This window comes from Megascapheus bottae, chromosome 3 (genome assembly GCF_031878675.1).
Source record: "Megascapheus bottae isolate mThoBot1 chromosome 3, mThoBot2.hap1, whole genome shotgun sequence".
NCBI lineage: Eukaryota > Metazoa > Chordata > Mammalia > Rodentia > Geomyidae > Megascapheus > Megascapheus bottae.
The window spans coordinates 26,894,496-26,915,627 of NC_143511.1; the positions used below are offsets into that span (position 1 = coordinate 26,894,496).

Genomic DNA, 21,132 nt, shown 5'->3' on the forward strand with positions numbered 1-21,132 from the left:
CATTTCCATTTTTTTCTTTTGGTCTCCTTTCCCATATGCTTTGTGGATAAAGGAAATGATTTGGGCTGGGCTAGTCTAGCTGAAACAGACTCCAGAGTTAGAATTCACCAAAAGTGGCATTGTCCAAGCCACCACCAGAGAATCCTGGCCTGGTTGGGGACCTGCACACCGAGCTCTATCGTGATTGCTCTTGGGAATTGTTGGTCTCCAGTGTTGAGAACATATTCTTGTTCTTGTGGGTAGCGCTCAAGTCCAGTGCATGGTTTTCTTTTCGTTCTGATTGACTTTTCCTTTTAGGGATTAAGACAAACTAAAAATGAGAATTGAAAAGCCTGCAGTTAGGGGAAGGTAAGGTAAAGACATTATGATAGAAAACAAAAGATTTTTGCGTGTGTGTGTGTGTGTGTGTGTGTATGTGTGTGTTGTCCTTGGCCTTCCCATCTTTGGTACCTGAAGCTTCTCAGTTTACTTACTTTAAATACAATTGTGCAAGTTGGTAGTTCTAGATGCCCAGACACAGGTACTCTGCATTAGGTACTTAGGTAAACCGATAATTTAGCTAATATTTTCTTGCCTCGTTTCTTCAAATCAAGGCATGATGGGATGAGATGTACCCACTGAAGGGCTCTCTGAGCAGGGTTGGACAACCCTGCCAGAGGGCAAGGCATGGCTCCAATTAGACTCCGGAGCCCAGGGCAGAAGAGAAAACTCATGGCATGTTGTACCTCCGACCATTACATCTAAATTGTTCCTGATGGAGAAAGGAGTGTGAGAGAACAGACTAAAGCATGTAATTTGTCTTCTGTTTCAAAAGGTATCAGAGAAAGGTCATAGGTCTTGGACTTCCAGAGTTTAGGGGTCAAGAAGATTTCGGTGACTGGGGCACAGATCCAGCCAGGCAAGTGCACCCGGTAAGCCACCTGTGGGGCCAACAGAGAACCTAATAAATAAGGAGTTCCATTCTGGACATGTCTACTTGTAGTAAGCTGCATTTGGTTCTCCAGCCTCAAAGGAGAAGTATTTAGATAAGCTCTTAGAGGGAGGAGACCATAAACTCATGCAGTAAGAGAACTTGTGCTGTTTAGCTTACAAGTGGATTCCCATAGCAGCTGGCAGGAAGCCCGTGGCAAGCTGACTTAGCCGAGTATTTATGCTGGGTTGTGTGTTGAACTATAGAAATACTTGTATAGAAAACATACTCTTAGGGCCGGGAGTTTGGCCTAGTGGTTAAAGTGCTTGCCTAGCATGCATGAAAACCCGGGTTCGATTCCTCGGTACCACATACATAGAAAAAAGCCGGAAGTGGTGCTGAGGCTCAAGTGGTAGAGCTCTAGCCTTGAGAAAAAAGTCCAAGGACAGTGCTCAGGCCCTGAGCTCAAGCCCAGGACTAGCAAAAAAAAAAAAAAAAAAAAAAAAGAAACTCTTAGCTGAGAGTGTGGCCTAGTGGTAGGGTGCTTGCCTAGCATGCACAAAAGCCTTGGGTACCACATACATAGAAAAAGCCGGAAGTGGTGCTGTGGCTGAAGTAGTACAGCACTAGCCTTGAGAAAGCTCAAAGACAGTGCCCAGGCCCTGAGTTGAAATGCCAGGCAGGACTGGCAAAGAAAGAGAAGAAAAGAAAAGAATCGAAGCACTCTTGAAGTTGCCCGCTAAGTGGAATCTAATTTCCTAGGACATTTTTTGTTGGTTGGCAAAGTTTTGCTGTAAAGCTTAGTATAGTTTTTAATTCAAATTCTTTACCCTTCCCAATTACGGGTGGCAATAAAGATGGGTAGATTTGAGCATGTGGATGCATCAGTCCAGAAGTTCTCACAAGCACCCTGTGAGACAGCATAGGGTTTTAATCCCTAGCTCTGTTCTAAACCCTATTCTGAAGATGGCAAAATGGAGGCACAGAGATGTTGGGTAACATGGTCAGGCTGAGAACAGCCAATGGGTGATAGAGCTGAAGTGAAGCATAATCATTTCTTCTGGAAAAATGCAAGCTGAGTTCTGATGGCTCACAGCTATAATCCTAGCTATCCAAGGAGGGTAAGCTCTAAGGGGCACAGATAGAAGCCAGCCCAGGCAGGAAATTCTATGAGACTCTTTTATTTCTAGTTAACTAGGAAGAAGCGGAAGTGCAGGTGTGGCTCAGGTGGTAGAGTGCCAGCCTTGGACAGTAAAAAATGAAGAGACACTGCTTAGGTCCTGAGTTCAAGCCCTCTAATAAAGGCATGAATAACAAAAATCAAATTAAAACAGAAAATGAATCAGTCTTTATATTTAAGTGAGCTTTATATTTAAGTGTCTTTATATTGAAGTGATCAAATAAGGCTAACTTTGTATATATATATATATTTATCTGATGTAATTTGTAGGCATAGACTAATAAGGACTGAATGACAGATGTGCTTTGTATATCATGCTTTGATTAAGTACGGTTTTAAAAATAGTGACTTGAGGGGCTGGAAGTTTGGGCTACTGGTAGAGTGTTTGCCTAGCATTCACAAACACCCAGGTTCAATCCCTTGGTCCCACATACATAGGAAAAAAAGGAGAGAGAGCCAGAGTGAGAGAGCGAGAGAGAGAGACTGGAAATGGTGCTGTGGCTCAAGTGACAGACCATTAGCCTTGAGTAAAAAGCCCAAGGTCAGTGCTCAGGCCCTGAGTTCAAGCCCCAGGACTGGCAAAATGAAATAAGATAAAATAAAAATAAAAATAGTGACTTGAATGTACTTTAGGGAGTCCTCGTAAACTTCCATCTCCTGCCTCAGTATTTACAGCAGAAACACTGAACAAGAAAGGGCCAGCACATGTGAAGAATATATGGACATTCCACTATTAGGAGGTTTTGAATTACTTCAATTTCAGATGCTTTGAAAATGGAGTTAGAGCAACAATTGTGATGTTATCCTATCGGTAAACCTCCTATTTTCTTATCAAATGTGTGTGTGTGTGTGTGTGTGTGTGTGTGTGTGTGTGTGTGTGTGTGTGTTTTAGAGGACCTATAGGTAGTAAATACTACTTAGTATGCTTTTGCCAAGACTTCCAGTACATTTGATTCTAATAGCTCTTGGGCTTATTAAAGATACTCATAGAATCAGAGAGAATTAAAAACCTCTCATTTGACTGGGTCACAGTTAAAGCAGTGAAGATGAAAATGTACTGTAGGGGTTGAAGGCATGTCTCAGTTGGTAGAGTAGTACCACAGAGAACTATCTACCCATCAGTACAAATCCTGGTCTCAGATCTGAAAAAGAAAAAAAGGAAAGAAAAATATATTTTATTTTTATTTTAATAAATAAAATAAAAAAATGAAATCAAGACTGAGGCCCTCCCCTGTGATCTCATCAACAAGGAAGTTTGAGATCAAAGGCCAACCCTGTACCAAAACACTCAAGACCTCTTCAGAAAAATAACTAAGGATAAAAAGGGCTGGAGACATGCTGTAGTAGTAGAATGCCTGCCTAGCAGCAGTACAAGGGAAAAGATACTCTAAAATTTCCTCCCTAACTCATTCCCATGCTTAGTAACATCAATGTAATATTTAGAAATGATTTTATTTTATATGCATGACTCATACATATAAATACCAAAGCTGAAAAACTAACCCCTTCATTACAAAGGTACATACCTGAAATAATAAATAAAATGACTACATTTCCTGGCAATATTTTTTTCATCATCCCCTAGAATGAAGGTCACAAATTATTTTTAAAAAGAAATCCTATCAGTTGCACATTTCAGGGGATGTTTTGCCTAATTTCAGAAGGAGAGGAAAGAAAGAACAATACATACCGACCCACACTCACGCACATACACTGTTGCAGGCTGACACGCATGGTCCTTTCCTCAGCAGTTTGCACTAATTCTTTGCATTCCTTCTGTCAAAATGTTTGCTTATAGCTTTCCTTGAATTGTCATTTAAGCCCATTGCTAAATGGTGTTTGTTGGAAATTGAATAAATGTGTTTCATTTGTCATACTGTATGCCTTTGTATGGTTAATTATTAAGTCGAGTGCATAGACTTATTTTTTAACTTAATAACTTCAATTTTAATTCTTTTAAAGGGTATAGAACATATTTGGAAGAATGCCTATCAGTAGTATTAACTCAATTACTGAGTTTTTTTTTTTAACGTACTAACTTATCAGGCAGGATGACACCTTATTTATAATTTTCACTTAGCTAAAATTTTAATATAAAAGGAAAGAGGAAACATTTATTTTAGGTCTATACCTAGCAATTAATTTAAATACTGGAAGTTTAATACAGAAAAAGACTATAGCTTCATTTTATCATTTAGGATTTGAGAATCCTAAAGATTACATGTCATTTTCTTCTGAGAAAATGACATTTGAATTTGAATTTGAATTTAACTGCTTGTTAATTTTTATTATTGTTAATGTCTATTAATTCTACTAATGTTTTTTCCCCTGACACTAAATGTAGAAATATCTGTGAATGCACAGTAAAACAATTAAGTTCTTGAGACTCACTATTAACCCTGACATGTATTTTAAAAGACCGCTAAGGAAAAGTCTGAGCTCCTCCTCCTCCTCCTCCTCCTCCTCCTCCTCCTCCTCCTCCTCCTCCTCCTCTTCCTCCTCCTCCTCAGCAGGTCTGCAAGCTCCTGCAAACACAGGACTGGCATAAGGCCTCGCTAAAAGGGGCTCACAGAGCCCTCTGCAAAATGGACATTTTAGGACCAAACCCAAATTGCACCTGCTTGTTGTAAAACTCCTTTTCTGAAGTTCAAAGGCACCTGTAACTATAAAAATCTACCGTGGACCATTACATTGAAAACAAGCCTGCATTTCCTGAATCTGTTTATTGCCCAAAAGTCAGGTTTGGGACCATATTTGGGAGTGCTCATCAGTGAATGCCATTTCCCTATGGGAATAGCTGCCAGAGAAAATTCTTTTTTTCTTTTTTCCTTTCCTGTTTCTTCCTCTCCACTTTCTCCTTCCTATCCTCCTTTGCTTTCTCTCCCCTCAAGTGTTTAAAATACTTACTGGTCCCCATCTTTGGGTCCTCAGGGCCAGGGGAAGTCAGGTATCCTGAGCGTCCTCCCACCTGTCCTGTCCTGCCCTTGTCTCTTGTCCTGCAGGCTCCGGGCCTGAGCTGTTGAGTGGCCTCAGCACCCCACAGAAACTGCCAGTGCCAGCGCCCAGTGGCCGCCCTTCACCTGTACCTCCAGCCAATGCACAGCCACCTGCGGCTGCCATGCCCGGGCCTTCTGTGCAGCAGCCCGGCCCGGGGCAGCCCTCACCTGTCCTGCAGCTGCAACAGAAGCAGAGCCGTATCAGCCCAATCCAGAAACCGCAAGGCCTGGACCCCGTGGAGATTCTACAGGAACGGGAATACAGGTACTGTCAGCCTGGGAGGGGTTAAAACAGTAGAGCAGAAAGTGCCACCAAGGGGGCAGGGACAGCACTGCCTTTTCTGGTGTGGTCTTTCTACTGTGGCTTAGAGGAAGTGCCCAGTGTAGACTTAGGAAGTGGAATCTCACTACTTGAATGATGATTGCAGGCCAAAGTTGCAGAAAATAATTGAGATGCGTTGGTAGGAAGCCTTAGGGTGGTGCCAGGTTGATCACACTGAGTTTTTTTTTTTTTTTTTTTTTTTTTCACTTAGCCAGAGATCTTTCATCTACTTCTATGACATGCCAGGTACTGGGGTCTTAAAGATCAAAAGCCCAGTGGCCATCGCATACTGTGATGCTTTTTTTTTTTTTCTCATTTCTCAGTTTGTCCTTGAATGACTACAAGATGGTCAGATGTTGAATGTGTTAGCCTGACCTTCAGATTAGAGGCACATCTTATTGATATTAGAGCAAAGCTTCGGTAGCTTGGTATAGTATTTCATAGTCCTTGTTTGCATTAATTCATGTTTGGGTTTATTGTTTGGTCTAGCTTTACAGGTAAACATCTTCAAATAAGGTTCTTATTTCTTAATCCAGAAATTTAATTTTCACCTGGTTTGGCATAGCTTTCTAAATTAGGGATTGGCAAGCTTTTCTGTAAGGGACCAGATGGAATATATTTTACGCTTGGCAGGTCCATATGTCTCAGACACAAATACCTCTGCCCTTTTTGTGCAGGACCAAAAAAAAAAAAAAAAACCACCCAAACACCAATAGACAGTAATAGGTTGGCTTTGTTCTGATAAAACTCTATTTATAAAAACAGACTGTGGTCACAATTTAGACCTCTGGCTGATAGTTAACAGACCTCTTATGTAAATGGTTATTGTCAAACACAAAGGGATTTATAGTAAGTCTTGAGTCAAGATAAAACAAAGCTAAGGTTGTGGATTATAGCTGCCTGGAGGCCTGCTCTGTCATTAACTAGCTTTTAACCTTGATCAAGTTGCATTTCTTTTTCTGTGACATGGTGTCTTTGTCTGGTTAGAGAAAGTAATGTGGCATTTCTCCTAATTGTGGAGTTGGGAAGATAAAGTGGTATGGAAATGCTCATTAAATATTAGCTATTATTATTTTGTAATTCTTTTATTTTTTATTTCTTAATTATTGTTTTGTAATTTTGGGTTCCCTTTTAAAACATTACCTTAGTCTTATGGAAGAGCACTTACTTGTTACTAGACTAAAATATAATTGATTTCAAGAATTGCTCTAATCCTACCTGCTCACGAGGATGAGATATGGGGGTGGCAGGTTGAAGTCAATCTGGGCAGAAAAGCCCTGTGAGATTCTCATCTCCAATTAATCACTTAAAAAACACAAAGAGGCTCAGAGACAGCACCCAAATTCTGAGGTCAAACCTCATAGCCAGCCCTCCCTCCCTAGATATTTTATGTTACGTTCAGCCCTGTTTCTCTTTCTCTTGCTTGACCTCCTCTGTGTGTGTGTGTGTGTGTGTCTGTCTGTCTGTCCATGTCCGTGTCCTATTTGTTTTGCTGACTGCTAAGTTTCCTGTCCTTTTTTCCAGAACTTCTGTTGTATGGTTCTTTTAATCTTAGTATTTGCAGGGGGGGGGGAGTGTGATCTTAATGGATTATTTATCCATTAAACCTATTTCAGTGTCTAAAAAGCTTTCATCTTCTAGTCCTGTATTAATAAAAATTGTCATCAGTTTTTTTATATGCATTGCAGAATGTGATGCAATGGCCGCTCTTCATGGTAGCATTAGTTAATAAATATCTCCTCTTTTGCAAAACTATATGGCTTTTGAAAACATTGATCTGGACAACCCTGAGTCTAAAAATTTTGGCGTGACCTTTGATCTGAATTTTCTCATGGCTTTGTGTGAAAGAATCGGTTGGTACTGACTGAATTACAGGGGCATGTGTTATCATCTTGGGTCATAAAGCAAAAAGTGGCTTCTGTTTCTGTGAGGGTAAATTGTTAAGCTGTAGAGATTAGGTAAATTTATCCATTAAGAGATTTATTCTTGAGATACTTGTAAAAGACACAGTGAAACTTCTTCCCTTTTGACCTCTGTAGTGGAATGATTAACCAGCCTTCTTTCTGATAACTAGAAGGGCCTGGCCTAGCCCCTCTGTACCATCTGGTTAAAGACTTGAACAACTTCTGAAGAAAAAACTTTTTTATTTTTATTTTTTTGCAGTTTGATAAATGTTGAGTAGAAATCAGCTGTCAGAAATTCCTTAACAGATGTTAAATTCCTTTTGGCCCTTGTGATATCACTTACCTTGTCAATGAAAATTGAAAGGAAATTATTAGAATCTTGCATCACTTTGAATTTTAAATCAGTCAGCTGCTTTCCTTGTTCATCATAGCATCAGAATTTTGACAAATCTACTTTCTTTAAAAAGTTGTAGCACCAGTAAGTTTTGTATGTGAACATTTCACCTCAGACCTGTACAAGCACTTTAGTTAAAACCATTTTCCTCGTTCAAGTTGAGTCTTTTTTTGTTTTTAATTCCTGTACTAGGGCTTGAACTCAGGACTTTGCATTCATTCCTCACATTTTTACTAAAGACTAGTGCTCTACCCCTTGAGCCACAGCTCTACTTCTGTCTTTTGGCTGGTTGATTGGATATTAGCATCTTTCATGTTTCTTTGTGTTTCTAAAGTTTGATTCTCAGATCTCAGCCTCCTGAGTAAGGAGGGTGATAGGCAGAAGTCACTGGTAACAGTGGCCGTTTTTGTTGATGGAACTTTATTGCTTTTCTCTCTTCTAAGTGTCAGAAAGATTTAGAAATGATTCTTTCTACTCCCCTGACCAGTGCTGGGGATTTTTTTTTTTGCCCAGGTAATATACCAAATTTCATTTCCTTTTATGTAGAATTAAAGATCTCATCAAAAATATAAGAATTCTCTAATAGGTATCTAAACTAATTCCACATGGAGGATGTATTTGACAATTAATGAGGTTTATCTGGGAAGACGTTTTGAATTCATCAGCCCTCTTGGGAATCAACTCAGAATTTAGTGTGAAAGGAGGTCTGGAGAAGTAAGCTGGGTTTCTTACCTATGGCTTTTTAAATTGTGTTTTGTCCTTATTGCCATTGCATCCCTGAAAATTTTTTCTCAAAAAATTACCAATGGTACAATATCCCAATGTCATTCTTTAAAGAAATAGAAGAGGCAATCCAAAATTTCATATGGAATAATAAAAGACCCCGTATAGCAAAAACATTTCTTAGCAGAAAGAACAGCGCAGGAGGAATTTCAATACCAAACTTTAGACTATTACAGAGCTATAATTATCAAAACAGCTTGGTACTGGCACAAAAACAGGCCTGAAGACCAATGTAATAGAACTGAGGACCCAGATATTAAACCACAGACCTATGGCCACCTAATCTTTGACAAGGGAGCCAAAAAAATAGAATGGAAGAAAGACAGCCTCTTCAACAAGTTGTGCTGGCAGAACTGGTTAAGCACCTGCAGAAAACTAAAGTTGGATCCTTCTTTGTCACCCTGCACTAGAATTAACTCCAAATGGATCAAAGACCTGGAGGTAAAAGCTGACACACTGAAAACTTTACAAGAAGGAATAGGAGATACACTAGGCCTCCTTGGCACAGGTTGAAACTTTCTTAATAAGGACCAAGAATCTCAACAAATCAGAGAAAGGCTGGATAGGTGGGACTGCATTAAATTGCAGAGCTTTTGTATGGCAAAGGACATGGCTAGTAAATTAATTAGGAAGCCTACAGAATGGGAGATCTTCACCAACCATACAACGGACAAAGGCCTCATATCTAAAATATATCAACAGCTCAAAAAATTGGATCACTCCAAAACTAATCTCCAAAGAAACAACCATCTCATCAAAAGATGAGTCTTCTCTGAATAAGAAACAAAAATGGACTGTAGACACATGAAGAAATGCTCGACATCTCTGGTCATAAAAAAAATGCAAATCCAAACAACTCTAAGTTAAAATGGCCAGGATCAAGAAAACTAATAACAACAGATGCTGGAGGGGATGTGGCCAGGAGGGATCACTACTACACTGTTGGTGGGAGTGCAAACTTGTTCAACCACTATGGAAAGTAACATGGCAGTTCCTCAAAAGACTAAACATAGAGCTCCCCTATGACCCAGCAAATCCACTACTAGTCATTTACCCAATTGTCCAGAAACAAGGACATCCTAAGTCCACTAGCACAACGATGTTCATTGCAGCACTACTTACCATAGCAAAGATATGGAACCAACCCAGATGTCCCTCAGTTGATGAGTGGATCAACAAGATGTGGTATTTGTACACAATGGAATTCTATGCTGCTGTCAGAAAGAATGACATCACCCCATTTGTTAGGAAATGGAAAGTCTTAGAAATAATCATATTAAGTGAAGTAAGTCAGACTCAAAGGAACTTAGACTCAATGGTTTCCCTCATTTGTCATAATCAGTAGAAACCTTGGGCTCTCCTAGCAGAAATTGCAATAGAGCAAAACCTAGATTACATAAGGCCATATAGTCTGACACTAAATGAAAGGACCTCCAGGATATAGAAACAAAAGCCATATAATGAGTGATTATTATCCTTAATGTACTATGTTATCTCTCATCTCTTTTGCTGTCCCTTGGTTATCTCATATTGTTGCAGTATCTCACTTTGTTATCTGATATATTGGATATATTTGTATTTGGTTATTTGAAATCGGATAGGGAAGGGGGGGAACAAGATGAGGGGTGGGGGTAGGGAAATGGGGACCAAGACATGAGAAAGGGTATCAATGTATGTGAATTAATGCACCTTCTATCTGGCAAATATAATGCAGCCCTTGTATTAATTACAGTAGTAATTACCAATAGTTACTGTGTACCCCAGAGTTACCAAAAGTCACACAGGTAAGTTCTCTCTCTCTCTCTCTCTCTCTCTCTCTCTCTCTCTCTCTCTCTCTCTCTCTCTCTCCCCTCTCCCTCCCTCCCTCTCTCCCTCTCCTCCCCTTAACCCCCACTCTCTCCCTCTCCCTCTCTCTTTAAAGTGTCACTCAGCTCCTTGAAGGAACAAAATGTACCAGTGTCATTTTCTGTTCAAATAACTCTCCTACAGGAATCATAAACTTCTCCTCTGGACCTGAACAAATATCTGTTGCCTTTAATGGCAACAGATAAATGCCTTTTTCTTCCCAGAACAGTAACCCCTCTTGATTTACTGTTCAATCTGTATGAAAAACCTGAGTGACCTAATTCTGCCTCAATTTTCTGTACTCGTGAGGACACTAAATGAGTCTCCTGCAGACAAACAGTATTACATCTTGCTGTTGTTTCGGGAAGTTTAGAATCCTGAATCTCTTTATCGGACTACCCGCTGAATCCCATTGATGGGAAGATGAAATTGTCTGGAGAGGAGCATTATTTAAAATGAAGATTTCTATTAAGAACAACAACAAAGATATAATTTTCTATGTTAAAGAAGTCCCTCCTGCACCTTCACTACCACCTCCCATGGGGCATATTGAATGGGTATCATTTTACTGTGAAATCCACCTTTCTTCTTCTCCAAGAGTTTACACTTTGTACTTTTCGCCTCCCTTTCATAAAAGAAAGATCCTTTTGTGTTGGAAACTCTGTGACTTACAAATGACTGGCCCTTTGGAGAAGCAGTCATTATAGGAAAAAGTGCATCTCCAGCTCCTACCTCCTCCAGGGCTCTGGGAACCCAACCTCCATAAGCCCCCACTCACCATCTCCTTGCTTGCTTCCCTACTTTCCCACCCTTGAAGTTCGATGTGGTTTAATCTAAGCTCCCTCAGCCCAGGTGTTCCATGGTTATTTATGCAGCCCTACTTTCATAGTCTTTTTGGAAGATTAACACCGAAGCAACTCTTCCTCTAATTTAGCAACTGACTCACTTTGTCAGAGAGTGAACCAAGGTTCACCTACCTGAGTAGTTGGTGCTCAAGTAAGAAAAGTCTGCAGCAAGAAAATAGAACCATCACATTTTTGGACTGCATCACCTCACTTTGCTATAATCTTTAATGTTTATTTGTATGGTCTTGTGTTTGCGTGGTCTTTGGTGCATGTGCAAGTGTTCACCAGTCTTCTTGAAGCTTGAACTCTGGGCCTGGACACTGTCCCTGAGCTTAGTGAGGCTAGTATTCTAACACTTGAACCATAGCTTCACTTCCAGCTTTTTGGTCTCATGGACTTGCCTGCCAGGCCTGGCTTTAAATTGAAATCCTCAGATTTCAGCCTTCTGAATAGCTAGAATTACAGGGGTGAGCTGCTGAGCACCTAGCAGTCTTAATTATAAGGCCACAAAATGAAGTTCTTTGTGTTTAATTTTGTGGATTTTTCTCTTAATGTTCTCAGTGTTAAGAAATTATCACTGTCTCTCAAGGCTTGGGGGCTAGATGGATGGTGAAGAAAATGAACTAGATAACTGAAGTGTAGGTGTTTTGGTTTGTAGAATAAAAATTACAATCCATAATAATAATCTCATGACTACCACTAGTAAAAGGGATATGAAAATAGTTGAGGGAGTTTGGATGACTTCAGCAAAAGAGCAAAATGGTGACAGTATATTATGGTGGGTACATGGTGAAGCTGTTCGAGAGTGCTGCTATTTGTGTTGATATGCCTAGGTAAAATAATGATACAATAGTGATAATATTAACAGATGATAATGAGTTAATGTGACTCAAAGTAGATTACCCTTTAAGTCATGCACCAAATAAAGCAGAAATCTACCAGATATATTATTTTCAGTGAAGCCAATGAAAAAGGAATCATTTCCCTTAATCGCTTTTAAGTCTTGAAAAACATATTTCATTTCTCTTTAAGTCAAATATAACTGAGTTGTAAATAAGCAGTTATTTTGATGTTTGGGCTGCATGAAATGTTAAGATAATATTCATCTGTAACACAATTCTTTTTTTTTTTTTTTTTTTTGCCAGTCCTGGGCTTAAGCTCAGGGCCTGAGCACTGTCCTTGGATTTTTCTCAAGGCTAGAGCTCTACCTCTTGGGCCTCAGCACCACTTCTGGCTTTTTCTAAGTATGTGGTACCAAGGAATCGAACCTGGGTCTTCGTGTATGCTAGGCAAGCACTTTAACCACTAGGCCAAACTCCCGGCCCCTGTAACACAATTCTTAACTCCCAACTTTTTATTTTACTTAAGTGTAGGTAAGCTCTCTGAGGGATATTTTAATGATCTGCCTTCTTCTTGCAGTAGTTTTGGTATCAAGCAATGCCGGTTTCAACTTTGTCTTCATGTAGTATAGCTCAGTACCATAATAGCATTTACTCGTAGTATATATGCGTGTATATGTGTGTGAGATAAATAAAATTGTGTGTTAAATACATTTAGTTAAGTTGAGATTTATTAGGTTAGCGCATTACTACCTTGAATAGTATTCATTTGCTCAAATCAATTTCTAGATTTTCCATTTTTTTCATTATCCCCTTATGTAGTTGTACAAAGAGGTCTCAGTGTGCCATATCAGTTTATGAATGCATTGCATCTTATTAGTGTCCTCTCCCATTGCTCTTTCCCATCTCTCACAATCCCACCCATTTTATCTCAGATTTAAGGGAGACCTGTCTAAAAGTAGATTTGACTGGCATTTGAATGGCCTATAATTCTGTATAAGTACAGGATTCAATACTTGCCTATATGTGTTACAATTATAATGTCCTAAATGAATGAAGGTAGATGCCTTCGTTATGAGGAAGCACCTGGAGATATATTTTGGGTGGCATCTGAAGTGAGACTCCCCAGCATCCTTTTCTAGAAACTCTTAGATTTTTCATTATTTACTACTGCCCCTGATTTTCGAAGGCACCTAATTTGCTTTCTTTTCCTGAGCAAGCGCTTTGCTCAGAGGAAGTGGTTGTGGTAGTCAGGCCCTGCTCTGAATGTCTTGGACTGGCTGACTTCAGCTGCTAAAATGGCTCTTTACCCACCCCGCTGTCACTGTTCTCCTCTTCGGCATTTTGGCAAAGAGAGCAGATGGCCTGATAGCCTAAGGACAGAACTGGAAGTTAAAATACTCAACACTACATTCTAGCTGAGGTGTGAGCTAGGGAATAAGTCAAATTTTTCTGGTTCTTATTTCCTCTGTCTTTTAAGAAAATTGGAGAAAATTTTATCCCCCCCATACCTCCAGACATAGCCTGAGCCTTCTTTCTGGATGATAGAAGTTATCTAGAAAGTCAGAACATGAAGTAATAATATGTAGTAACTAGTCACCTTTATTTTCTTTGTTGAGCATCAGAAAAATGCTGTTGGGAGTCAGAAATGAATGGACAGTATCTAGAAAGTGTTTTGACATGAACTTATACTTTAACCCATTGCCAGTCATTGGTGATTAAAACAGTGGTATATATTTCCATCTCCTTCCCTACTTCATTGTTTCTTTTTAGACTTCAGGCTCGCATAGCTCATCGGATACAAGAACTGGAAAATCTACCTGGCTCTTTGCCACCAGATTTACGAACCAAAGCAACTGTGGAATTGAAAGCCCTTCGGTTACTCAATTTCCAGCGTCAGGTAATACCTTGTCCCGATTAATTTGGTATAGGAAGTAAATGTAGTTGTTGTTCTTTATAATTTATGGTTTCCTAAACTGTAAATTTGGATATTTGGATATTGTTATACAGATGTAAACTGAGTAAAACAACATGTCTTTTAGACCAACAACACATAGCAAAAGTAATGAGAATGTATTTCTGAGTATTCCTTTTCTCTTTGACATATCAAAAACATTTTTGTTTCCTCCTACACGATGGCAGAATTGCTGTGTTTTGTTATTATGGATGAAAATCCTTGAGAACATATTGGGAAGACTTAAGTGTGCCTTTATGACTCAAAGACAGACAAGATAAAGCTTCTTGGTAAATAAAGTACACATATAAAATACTAGCCATGAATGTGAAAATAATTTTAACAAATAGCCATTCTGCAAAGTTAATAGTTCATCATTTATGGAAACACATAAAAATAATGTCTTGTAATTCAATTATTCACTAAACTTAACTTTGATCAGTCACATCAAACCCACATGTCAACTAACCAGTGAGTTATCTGTTTTGTTTTATTTCAAGGGCCTTGTGCTCTTGCTCAGCTTTGTGTTTTTCCTCATAGCTGTTGTTCTACTACTTGTGCTTGAACTGCACCTCTAGTCTAGCTTTTTTAGGGGGGGACTGGCTAATTGTAGATAATTTAGCTCATGTCTGGCTTTGAACTTCAGTCTTCAGATCTCAGCCTCCTGAGTAGCTAGGATTAAAGCCAGGAAACACCAGTGTCCAGCTTATTACACTTCTTCATAGTCATGTATTAAAAGTTGATACAATAATCGATTTTCCAATTTTTCTAGTCAATAGGAAACTAGTATAATGAGGTAATAGTAGGTTTCTCTTGGCTGAGTTTTATTGTGTGGCTCTAGGATTTTGTGTGGCTCTATGGGATTTTTAGCTTACAAGATGACTATGTTTTGTTAAATTTGGGGTGTGCAGAATGAATTATTAATGAATAAACATAGTTTGGGAAGTATTGAATTGTATTATTTGGTCTGGGAAGGATGTGACTAAAATCACAAGGCCATTGAACTTGGTATTCTTATATGGATAAGGGCATATCTTTGACCTACTGGTTATGTCACAGAAGCACATCAGAAGTAGCTGGGTGCTATTTGGCAATTAAGTTTATGAAAGGAACTTTATTTCAGATCAAGGTGGCTTTTTTTCGAAAAAGAAAAATTCTTCAAGTTTTATTTACTTCTTATAGATGACTTTTTAACAGTAATTAATAGTGATGGGTACAATTTCATTCAAGATTTATTAGCAATGTATATTTTCTGGAATAAGCTTCCTTGAAATTGGCCTTGTTACACTGGATTTAATTTTTTGTTTGCTTTTGTTGGAAAGTATGTTGTCTATAAAGTTACCCAATTATATTGGGGCTGGAAGAATGGCCTAGTGGTAGAGTGTTCACCTAGTGTGCATGAAGCCCTGGTACCACATACACAGAAGAAGCCAGCAGTGGAGCTGTGGCTCAAGTGACAGAATGCAAGATGTGTCCAAGGACAATGCTCAGGCTCTGAGTTCAAGACCCAGGATTGGAAAAAAAAAAGTTGCCCAATTGTATTAATCATAATTGAGGCTGCTTTCAGATTCAATTGAATTATTATTGTAATGTATGCTCCCTTGTCCCGCTCCCTACCCCTACTACCACATGACACGAAATACTGTGTTATAGTGAGTTAAAAGAAGTCCTTGATGTAAAATTTCAATATCCTCCAAAAATATCATTATTGGAATGGGAGGCAGCCCAAATCAGTGTTTCCTATCATATATTAAAGACTGCGAATTCACAGTGTTCAAGTATATGCTGCTACCTGCCTCTCACACGAATAGAAGTAACTCTTTTATACTTTTTTGCAGATGATCATTAAAGGTAATTTTTAAACACAAGAGAATGTTAGTATGACATTTAGAAGGAAATAAAAAATTTGAAAAGCTTATGAACTAATTAGTGTCATTCGAATAATGAAATAGAATGAATTATTTAAAAACCAGAACAACATCTACCTTCTTTTTCTTCCCTTGTTACTGTTAGAATACTCAAATTGTTTTTTTGTTAAATCTGAATTATTTGTGGGAAAAAAGTTTTTATACCATCCTTGAAAATGCTCTGTAGAATTTGTCATGATTTTAGCCGTTTCATTTATTCATAAATGAGTAACTGAGTAAGTTCTTGCTGTGGAGTCCTTGCTCTGTTCATATCAAATGGAAAAGAGAGAAGGTCAGGGCTCAGGAACCGACTTCTGTTTGGGAGGCTGTCTAACCACTTTTCCCTTGACAGCTGAGACAGGAGGTGGTGGCCTGCATGCGACGAGACACTACCCTGGAGACAGCCCTCAACTCTAAAGCTTACAAACGGAGCAAGCGCCAGACGCTGAGAGAAGCCCGCATGACGGAGAAGCTGGAAAAACAGCAGAAGATTGAGCAGGAGAGGAAACGCCGGCAAAAACACCAGGTCCTTACACAGCAGCCCTTGTTTCCCCTCACTGGACAGAGGTGCCCATTGAGTCACTGGAGAGGGTCAGAAGGGTTGTAAACATGTCCCCTTGCAAATGGGGTTGTAAACATGTCCCCTTGCAAATGGTGGCGTTATCTGGGGCGGGGGGGGGGGGGGGAGTTCTTTGATGTTTACGTAGTCTAGTCACATCATTTTATATAGTTGAGATTTAGGCTCAGAAAGTTCAATGGGGCACGTGCCTGCTGTCAGCTAATTAATGAGTTGATAGCGAGATGAGTTTAGAACTTGGATTTCTTGAATTTTAGTCAAGTATTGTCACTTGAGGCTATTGTGACATAATACCAGAGACTTAGTGGTTTACCAGCCAGAGAAATGTCATCATTCTTGAGGCTGAAAGGCCAAGACCAGCGTACCAATATCATCCGGTTCTGATGAGGCTCTCTTCTGGATTAGTCTTCCTCATACCACAGAAAGTAGACAAGGAAACTGTCTGGGATCCCTTTATAAAGGGAAAAATCCCATTGATGAGCCCCGCACTTCCTAATCCCAACATACTGAGGGTTCAGATAAATGGATTTGGGGAGGACACTTTTAGTCCTTAACGAGTGTTCATACTCATAGAAAGCTGCTGAATAGGTAGATGGTGACAGGGTTTCTTAGAACAAAATCTTCGGGTGAGGTAACTTAAAGAAGGAATGTAGAGAGTTATTTTTATATCAAGTATAAATATAGTATCCCAGGCTCTTTAAAGTGCCTGGCTGGAGGTTTCACAGGAGTAAATATTTTAGAACATTTTTTTTTCCCAGGAGTTGAGAAATATTTTGAGGATTTGGTTGTTTTTGTTATAACCCTATCTCAGTTTTGATTTCCTATGCTTAATTTCATGTCTTAGTTTCATTTTAAAAAATGAAAAAGGGTTTTCAGTGCAAGTAAGGCACATATTTCTCCTCCATTATTTAAACAGTAGATATGAATCATGCTTGGCAATCTAAGCTTTGTATAAAAATTGGCTTGCCTCAGTTCTAAAGGAGTGTTACTTTTTTTATGCATGTATTGTTATTCTTGGGGCTTGAATTCAGAGCCTGGGCGCTGTCCCTGAGCTTTTTTGCTCAAGGTTGGCATTCTACCATCTGATCCATAGCTTCACTTCTGACTATTGGAGATGAGTCTGATGAACTTTACTGCCTGGGTTGGCTTTGAACCGAGATCCTCAGATCTCACTTTCCTGTAGGAGGATTAGAGGCATGAGCCACTACACTGGGCATAGAAATGATACTTTTATAACATGATGTTTCAAGGGAAATACCCCAGTATCTCAGCTTTCTTTTTATGCAAATGTGTCCTTATGTCCCTTCCATAGGTCTTTCTCAGTCTTTGATCTTTCTGTTTTCTTGTGATTGCTTCTCCATGTGGAGGCAACTTTTCCATAGGCGTGTGACAGCACAGTTGTGGGAGATCCTCTTTCCCAACAGCCCCATCGCTCATCTATACTTCAACTGCAGAGACAGCATAGAGGCCTCTCACCCCTAGTAGATTATATTACATGCACACACTGAGCTATCCTGGACTGCGCTGATGTCTCCCAGAACCTTGAGGAGTTGGAGTTGAGTGTCCTTTTCTCTCTCTTATGTACCCTTTAGGAATATCTGAACAGTATCTTGCAACATGCGAAAGATTTTAAGGAATACCATCGCTCTGTGGCTGGCAAGATCCAGAAACTCTCGAAAGCAGTGGCAACTTGGCATGCCAACACCGAAAGGGAGCAGAAGAAGGAGACAGAGCGAATTGAAAAGGAGAGAATGCGGAGATTGATGGTAAGGCCCCCCTAGGGGAGATCAGAATGATGCTCAGCTCATATCCTGCTACATTTAGAATGTGAAACATGGCAGTAGGAGAGACTGAATGCTACTTATCTAATGGATTAATATCCATATCCAGAGCCACACCTAACGAGTGTTGTATTTCTCATGTCCTAGAATGCTATTGCATGCAGTACACATATAGCTTTGCTGCTATTATTATTAATTTTTTTTGCCAGTCCTGGGATTTGAACTCAGGTCCTGGGCACTATCCTTGAGCTTTCTCAAGGCTAGTTCTCTACCACTTAGACCACAACATCACTTCCTGCTTTTTCTGTGTATGTGGTACCGAGGAATTGAACCCAGGGCTTCGTGCGTGCTATGCAAACTATACAAGCATTCTAATACTAGGCTACATTCCCAGTCCCAGCTGTTATTTACTTATTTTGTTTTCAGGGGTTTGTTAACTAGATCAGAAAGAATGGAAAATGCAATTCTTTTTAAAAATATGACATTGAGGGGCCAGGAGTTTGGCTTAGTGGTAGAGTGCTTGCCTAGCATGCACGAAGACCCGGGTTCAATTCCTTGGTACCACATACATAGAAAAAAGCCAGAAGTGGTGCTGAGGCTCGAGTGGTAGAGCTCTAGCCTTGAGAAAGTCCAAGGACAGTGCTCAGGCCCTGAGCTCAAGCCCAGGACTGGCAAAAAAAAAATATGACTTTGATATGAACCATCAAGTTTTTTGAATGAGCAATTGACTAGTTAGTATCTTTGAATCCAAGAAAGTCTCCTTTTTTGAAGCCTCTTTGATATAGATCCTTCCTTCCTTCCTTCTTTCCTTCTTTCCTTCCTTCCTTCTTTCCTTCTTCCCCCTTCCGTCCCTTCTTCCTTTTCTTCCTCCTCCCTTTCTTTTCTTCTGGCAGAAATTATTCTCTAATAGAACAAAAAGTGATTCTTAAGATAATTTTGAGAGGTTATCTTTCTGTGGTCGCAGGATTCCTTTCAAAAGCTGTTCATGTATCTTCCCATTTGCACTCTTAGTTTTTAATGGATATATAAACACAGAAGGGACAGGTTTATATTATAGGCCACAGGATTTAGTTTTATTGACTAGGTATTTGGGGCATTGGACAGAGGACACTATGGATTCTGGAAACGTGGGAATGATCTGTACTGATGACAGGATACCCACAGATCGGTCTGGGACGTCATTTCTGAATGAGCAGAGATAAAGCTTCAGTCATAATTATGTCCCTGGAGAATTCTAATGATACTATCTTTTTGCTTTTTTTTTTTCATTATTCCTCAGAGTGAACATCATGTTTTCAAAGGTTGTGTTCTTAGGTCTTACTAAATCTTACTACTTTATCTGCTTTCTTCTCCATTTGAGAAAGGGAAGGAATTGTCTGAGAGATTTCTCACCAGCGAGGGAGACCATTTTATAGTAATTGGAGCAGTCAGCAGTCAAATTTGTCTGATTCAACTGAAGTGAAACTGTATTAGAACTTCAGTAACAGATTGGTTTGACACTAATGATTAGGCATTTGCAAATCATTAATTTTTGCAATTAAATGATGGAATATACAGATAATAGAGAAACTGAAGGTTTTTTTTTATCACTCTTTCTTCAAGTGAGATCAACCATAACCAAAAGAAATTAGAGTTATAATAGCATTTGAAGTTCACGCTCATTCACGGGGCAGACAGCAGATAGGCTGAGTGAAGAAGCTACTGTCACTTGGGTAAGTGCTGGAGTGACACCTACAGCTGCAGCCCTAAGCTTTTCTGTGATGGAGTTGCCTCTTAAAGATGTCGCAAGCATGCCCTTTTCATCCAGGCAGCACATGGCAAGAGTATTTTGGGGTGTTTTTTGGGGGGCGATATAGAAAAATGACTTCTCTTGAAATGGTGCAGAGAACAGCAGAGTTCTGTTTCATTTATTTGCCTAATGCTACACAGTGAGAGATGGGTGTAGAAATTATTGTGTCTGTTTTATCCTTTGTAGTGCTGCTGCATATTTGTCTCCAGCTACCGAGCCTTGTAACTCAAAAATCTACATTTGACTTTTCCTATCAATCACAGTGTTTTTAGTGTCAGGAAAAGTTGTTATTTGAAGGGGCCCCTTTCTTGACTTCCCCAAAAATCCATCCCTTATAGGCATTTCCTGTCTTCATGACAAAAGGAGTACTTGACTCAAAGGTGGGAGGGGGGCGCTGTAAATTTCCTGATAACAGCTCACATTGCAAGAGTAGCTTAACCAGGTGGAGTTACCAGAATTCCTCCCCCACCCTACCCCCTTGGCCTGCCAGGAAGCTCCCTCCCTTTGTCATCAAAGCTGTGTGCCAAAATCCCACCTAGATGATAGGTCAGTTCAAACAGCAAAGGTGTCAGTGGTTGCCCCAGCCATCACTCAAGTATGTTGAGATTCCATTGGCCACCTGTGTATGGCCAAGCCCAACCACATGGCTGGTGGCCTATAAAAGTAGCCTGTGAGATTAGATGGGGTCGCTCTCTCACTCACATCTTAGAGCGGTCCGGACTGGACAGCATGATTCTCAATGCTAGGCGTGGAATAAAACTCTGTTAAACTTCCGCTTTTGTGTCAGACTCGTTCCTTTGATCACGGACCCTAATCTTGGGGGATTGGACCCTAATGTTGTTAAGTATAAAAATGACTTACTAAAAAAATCACTTGATTCCTTATCTTATGGTAATCATCATGAATGAAAGCATATTAGGTCATCTGGAATTTGTTTCAAGACAGTTCAGATTGTAACTGGGGAAGGATGTGGTTAGAGAGGTAGCAGTGAAACAGGTTGAATCAATTCTTTTTAAAGTTAGAATTTGTTGGTTATGTGGTAAAACTGTGATCATCTCATGACTTCTGTATGATAGACTCTCTATAGACAACTCTGTCACTTAAAA

The 21,132-nt window shown here is 39.6% G+C and overlaps 1 protein-coding gene across 4 annotated transcripts in view; it reads left to right on the forward strand.

Annotated features, from left to right (window-relative positions):
• The window catches only part of Smarca2 (SWI/SNF related BAF chromatin remodeling complex subunit ATPase 2), a 173,749-nt gene that overhangs the window by 29,525 nt on the left and 123,092 nt on the right, over positions 1 to 21,132 (forward strand). For all 4 annotated transcript variants that reach the window (XM_090329694.1, XM_090329697.1, XM_090329696.1 and 1 more), the window contains exons 5-8: positions 5,093 to 5,351; positions 13,792 to 13,918; positions 16,232 to 16,405; positions 18,049 to 18,222. In XM_090329694.1, coding sequence (XP_090185820.1) covers positions 5,093 to 5,351; positions 13,792 to 13,918; positions 16,232 to 16,405; positions 18,049 to 18,222 — 734 coding nt within the window. The remainder of the gene's footprint in view (positions 1 to 5,092; positions 5,352 to 13,791; positions 13,919 to 16,231; positions 16,406 to 18,048; positions 18,223 to 21,132) is intronic.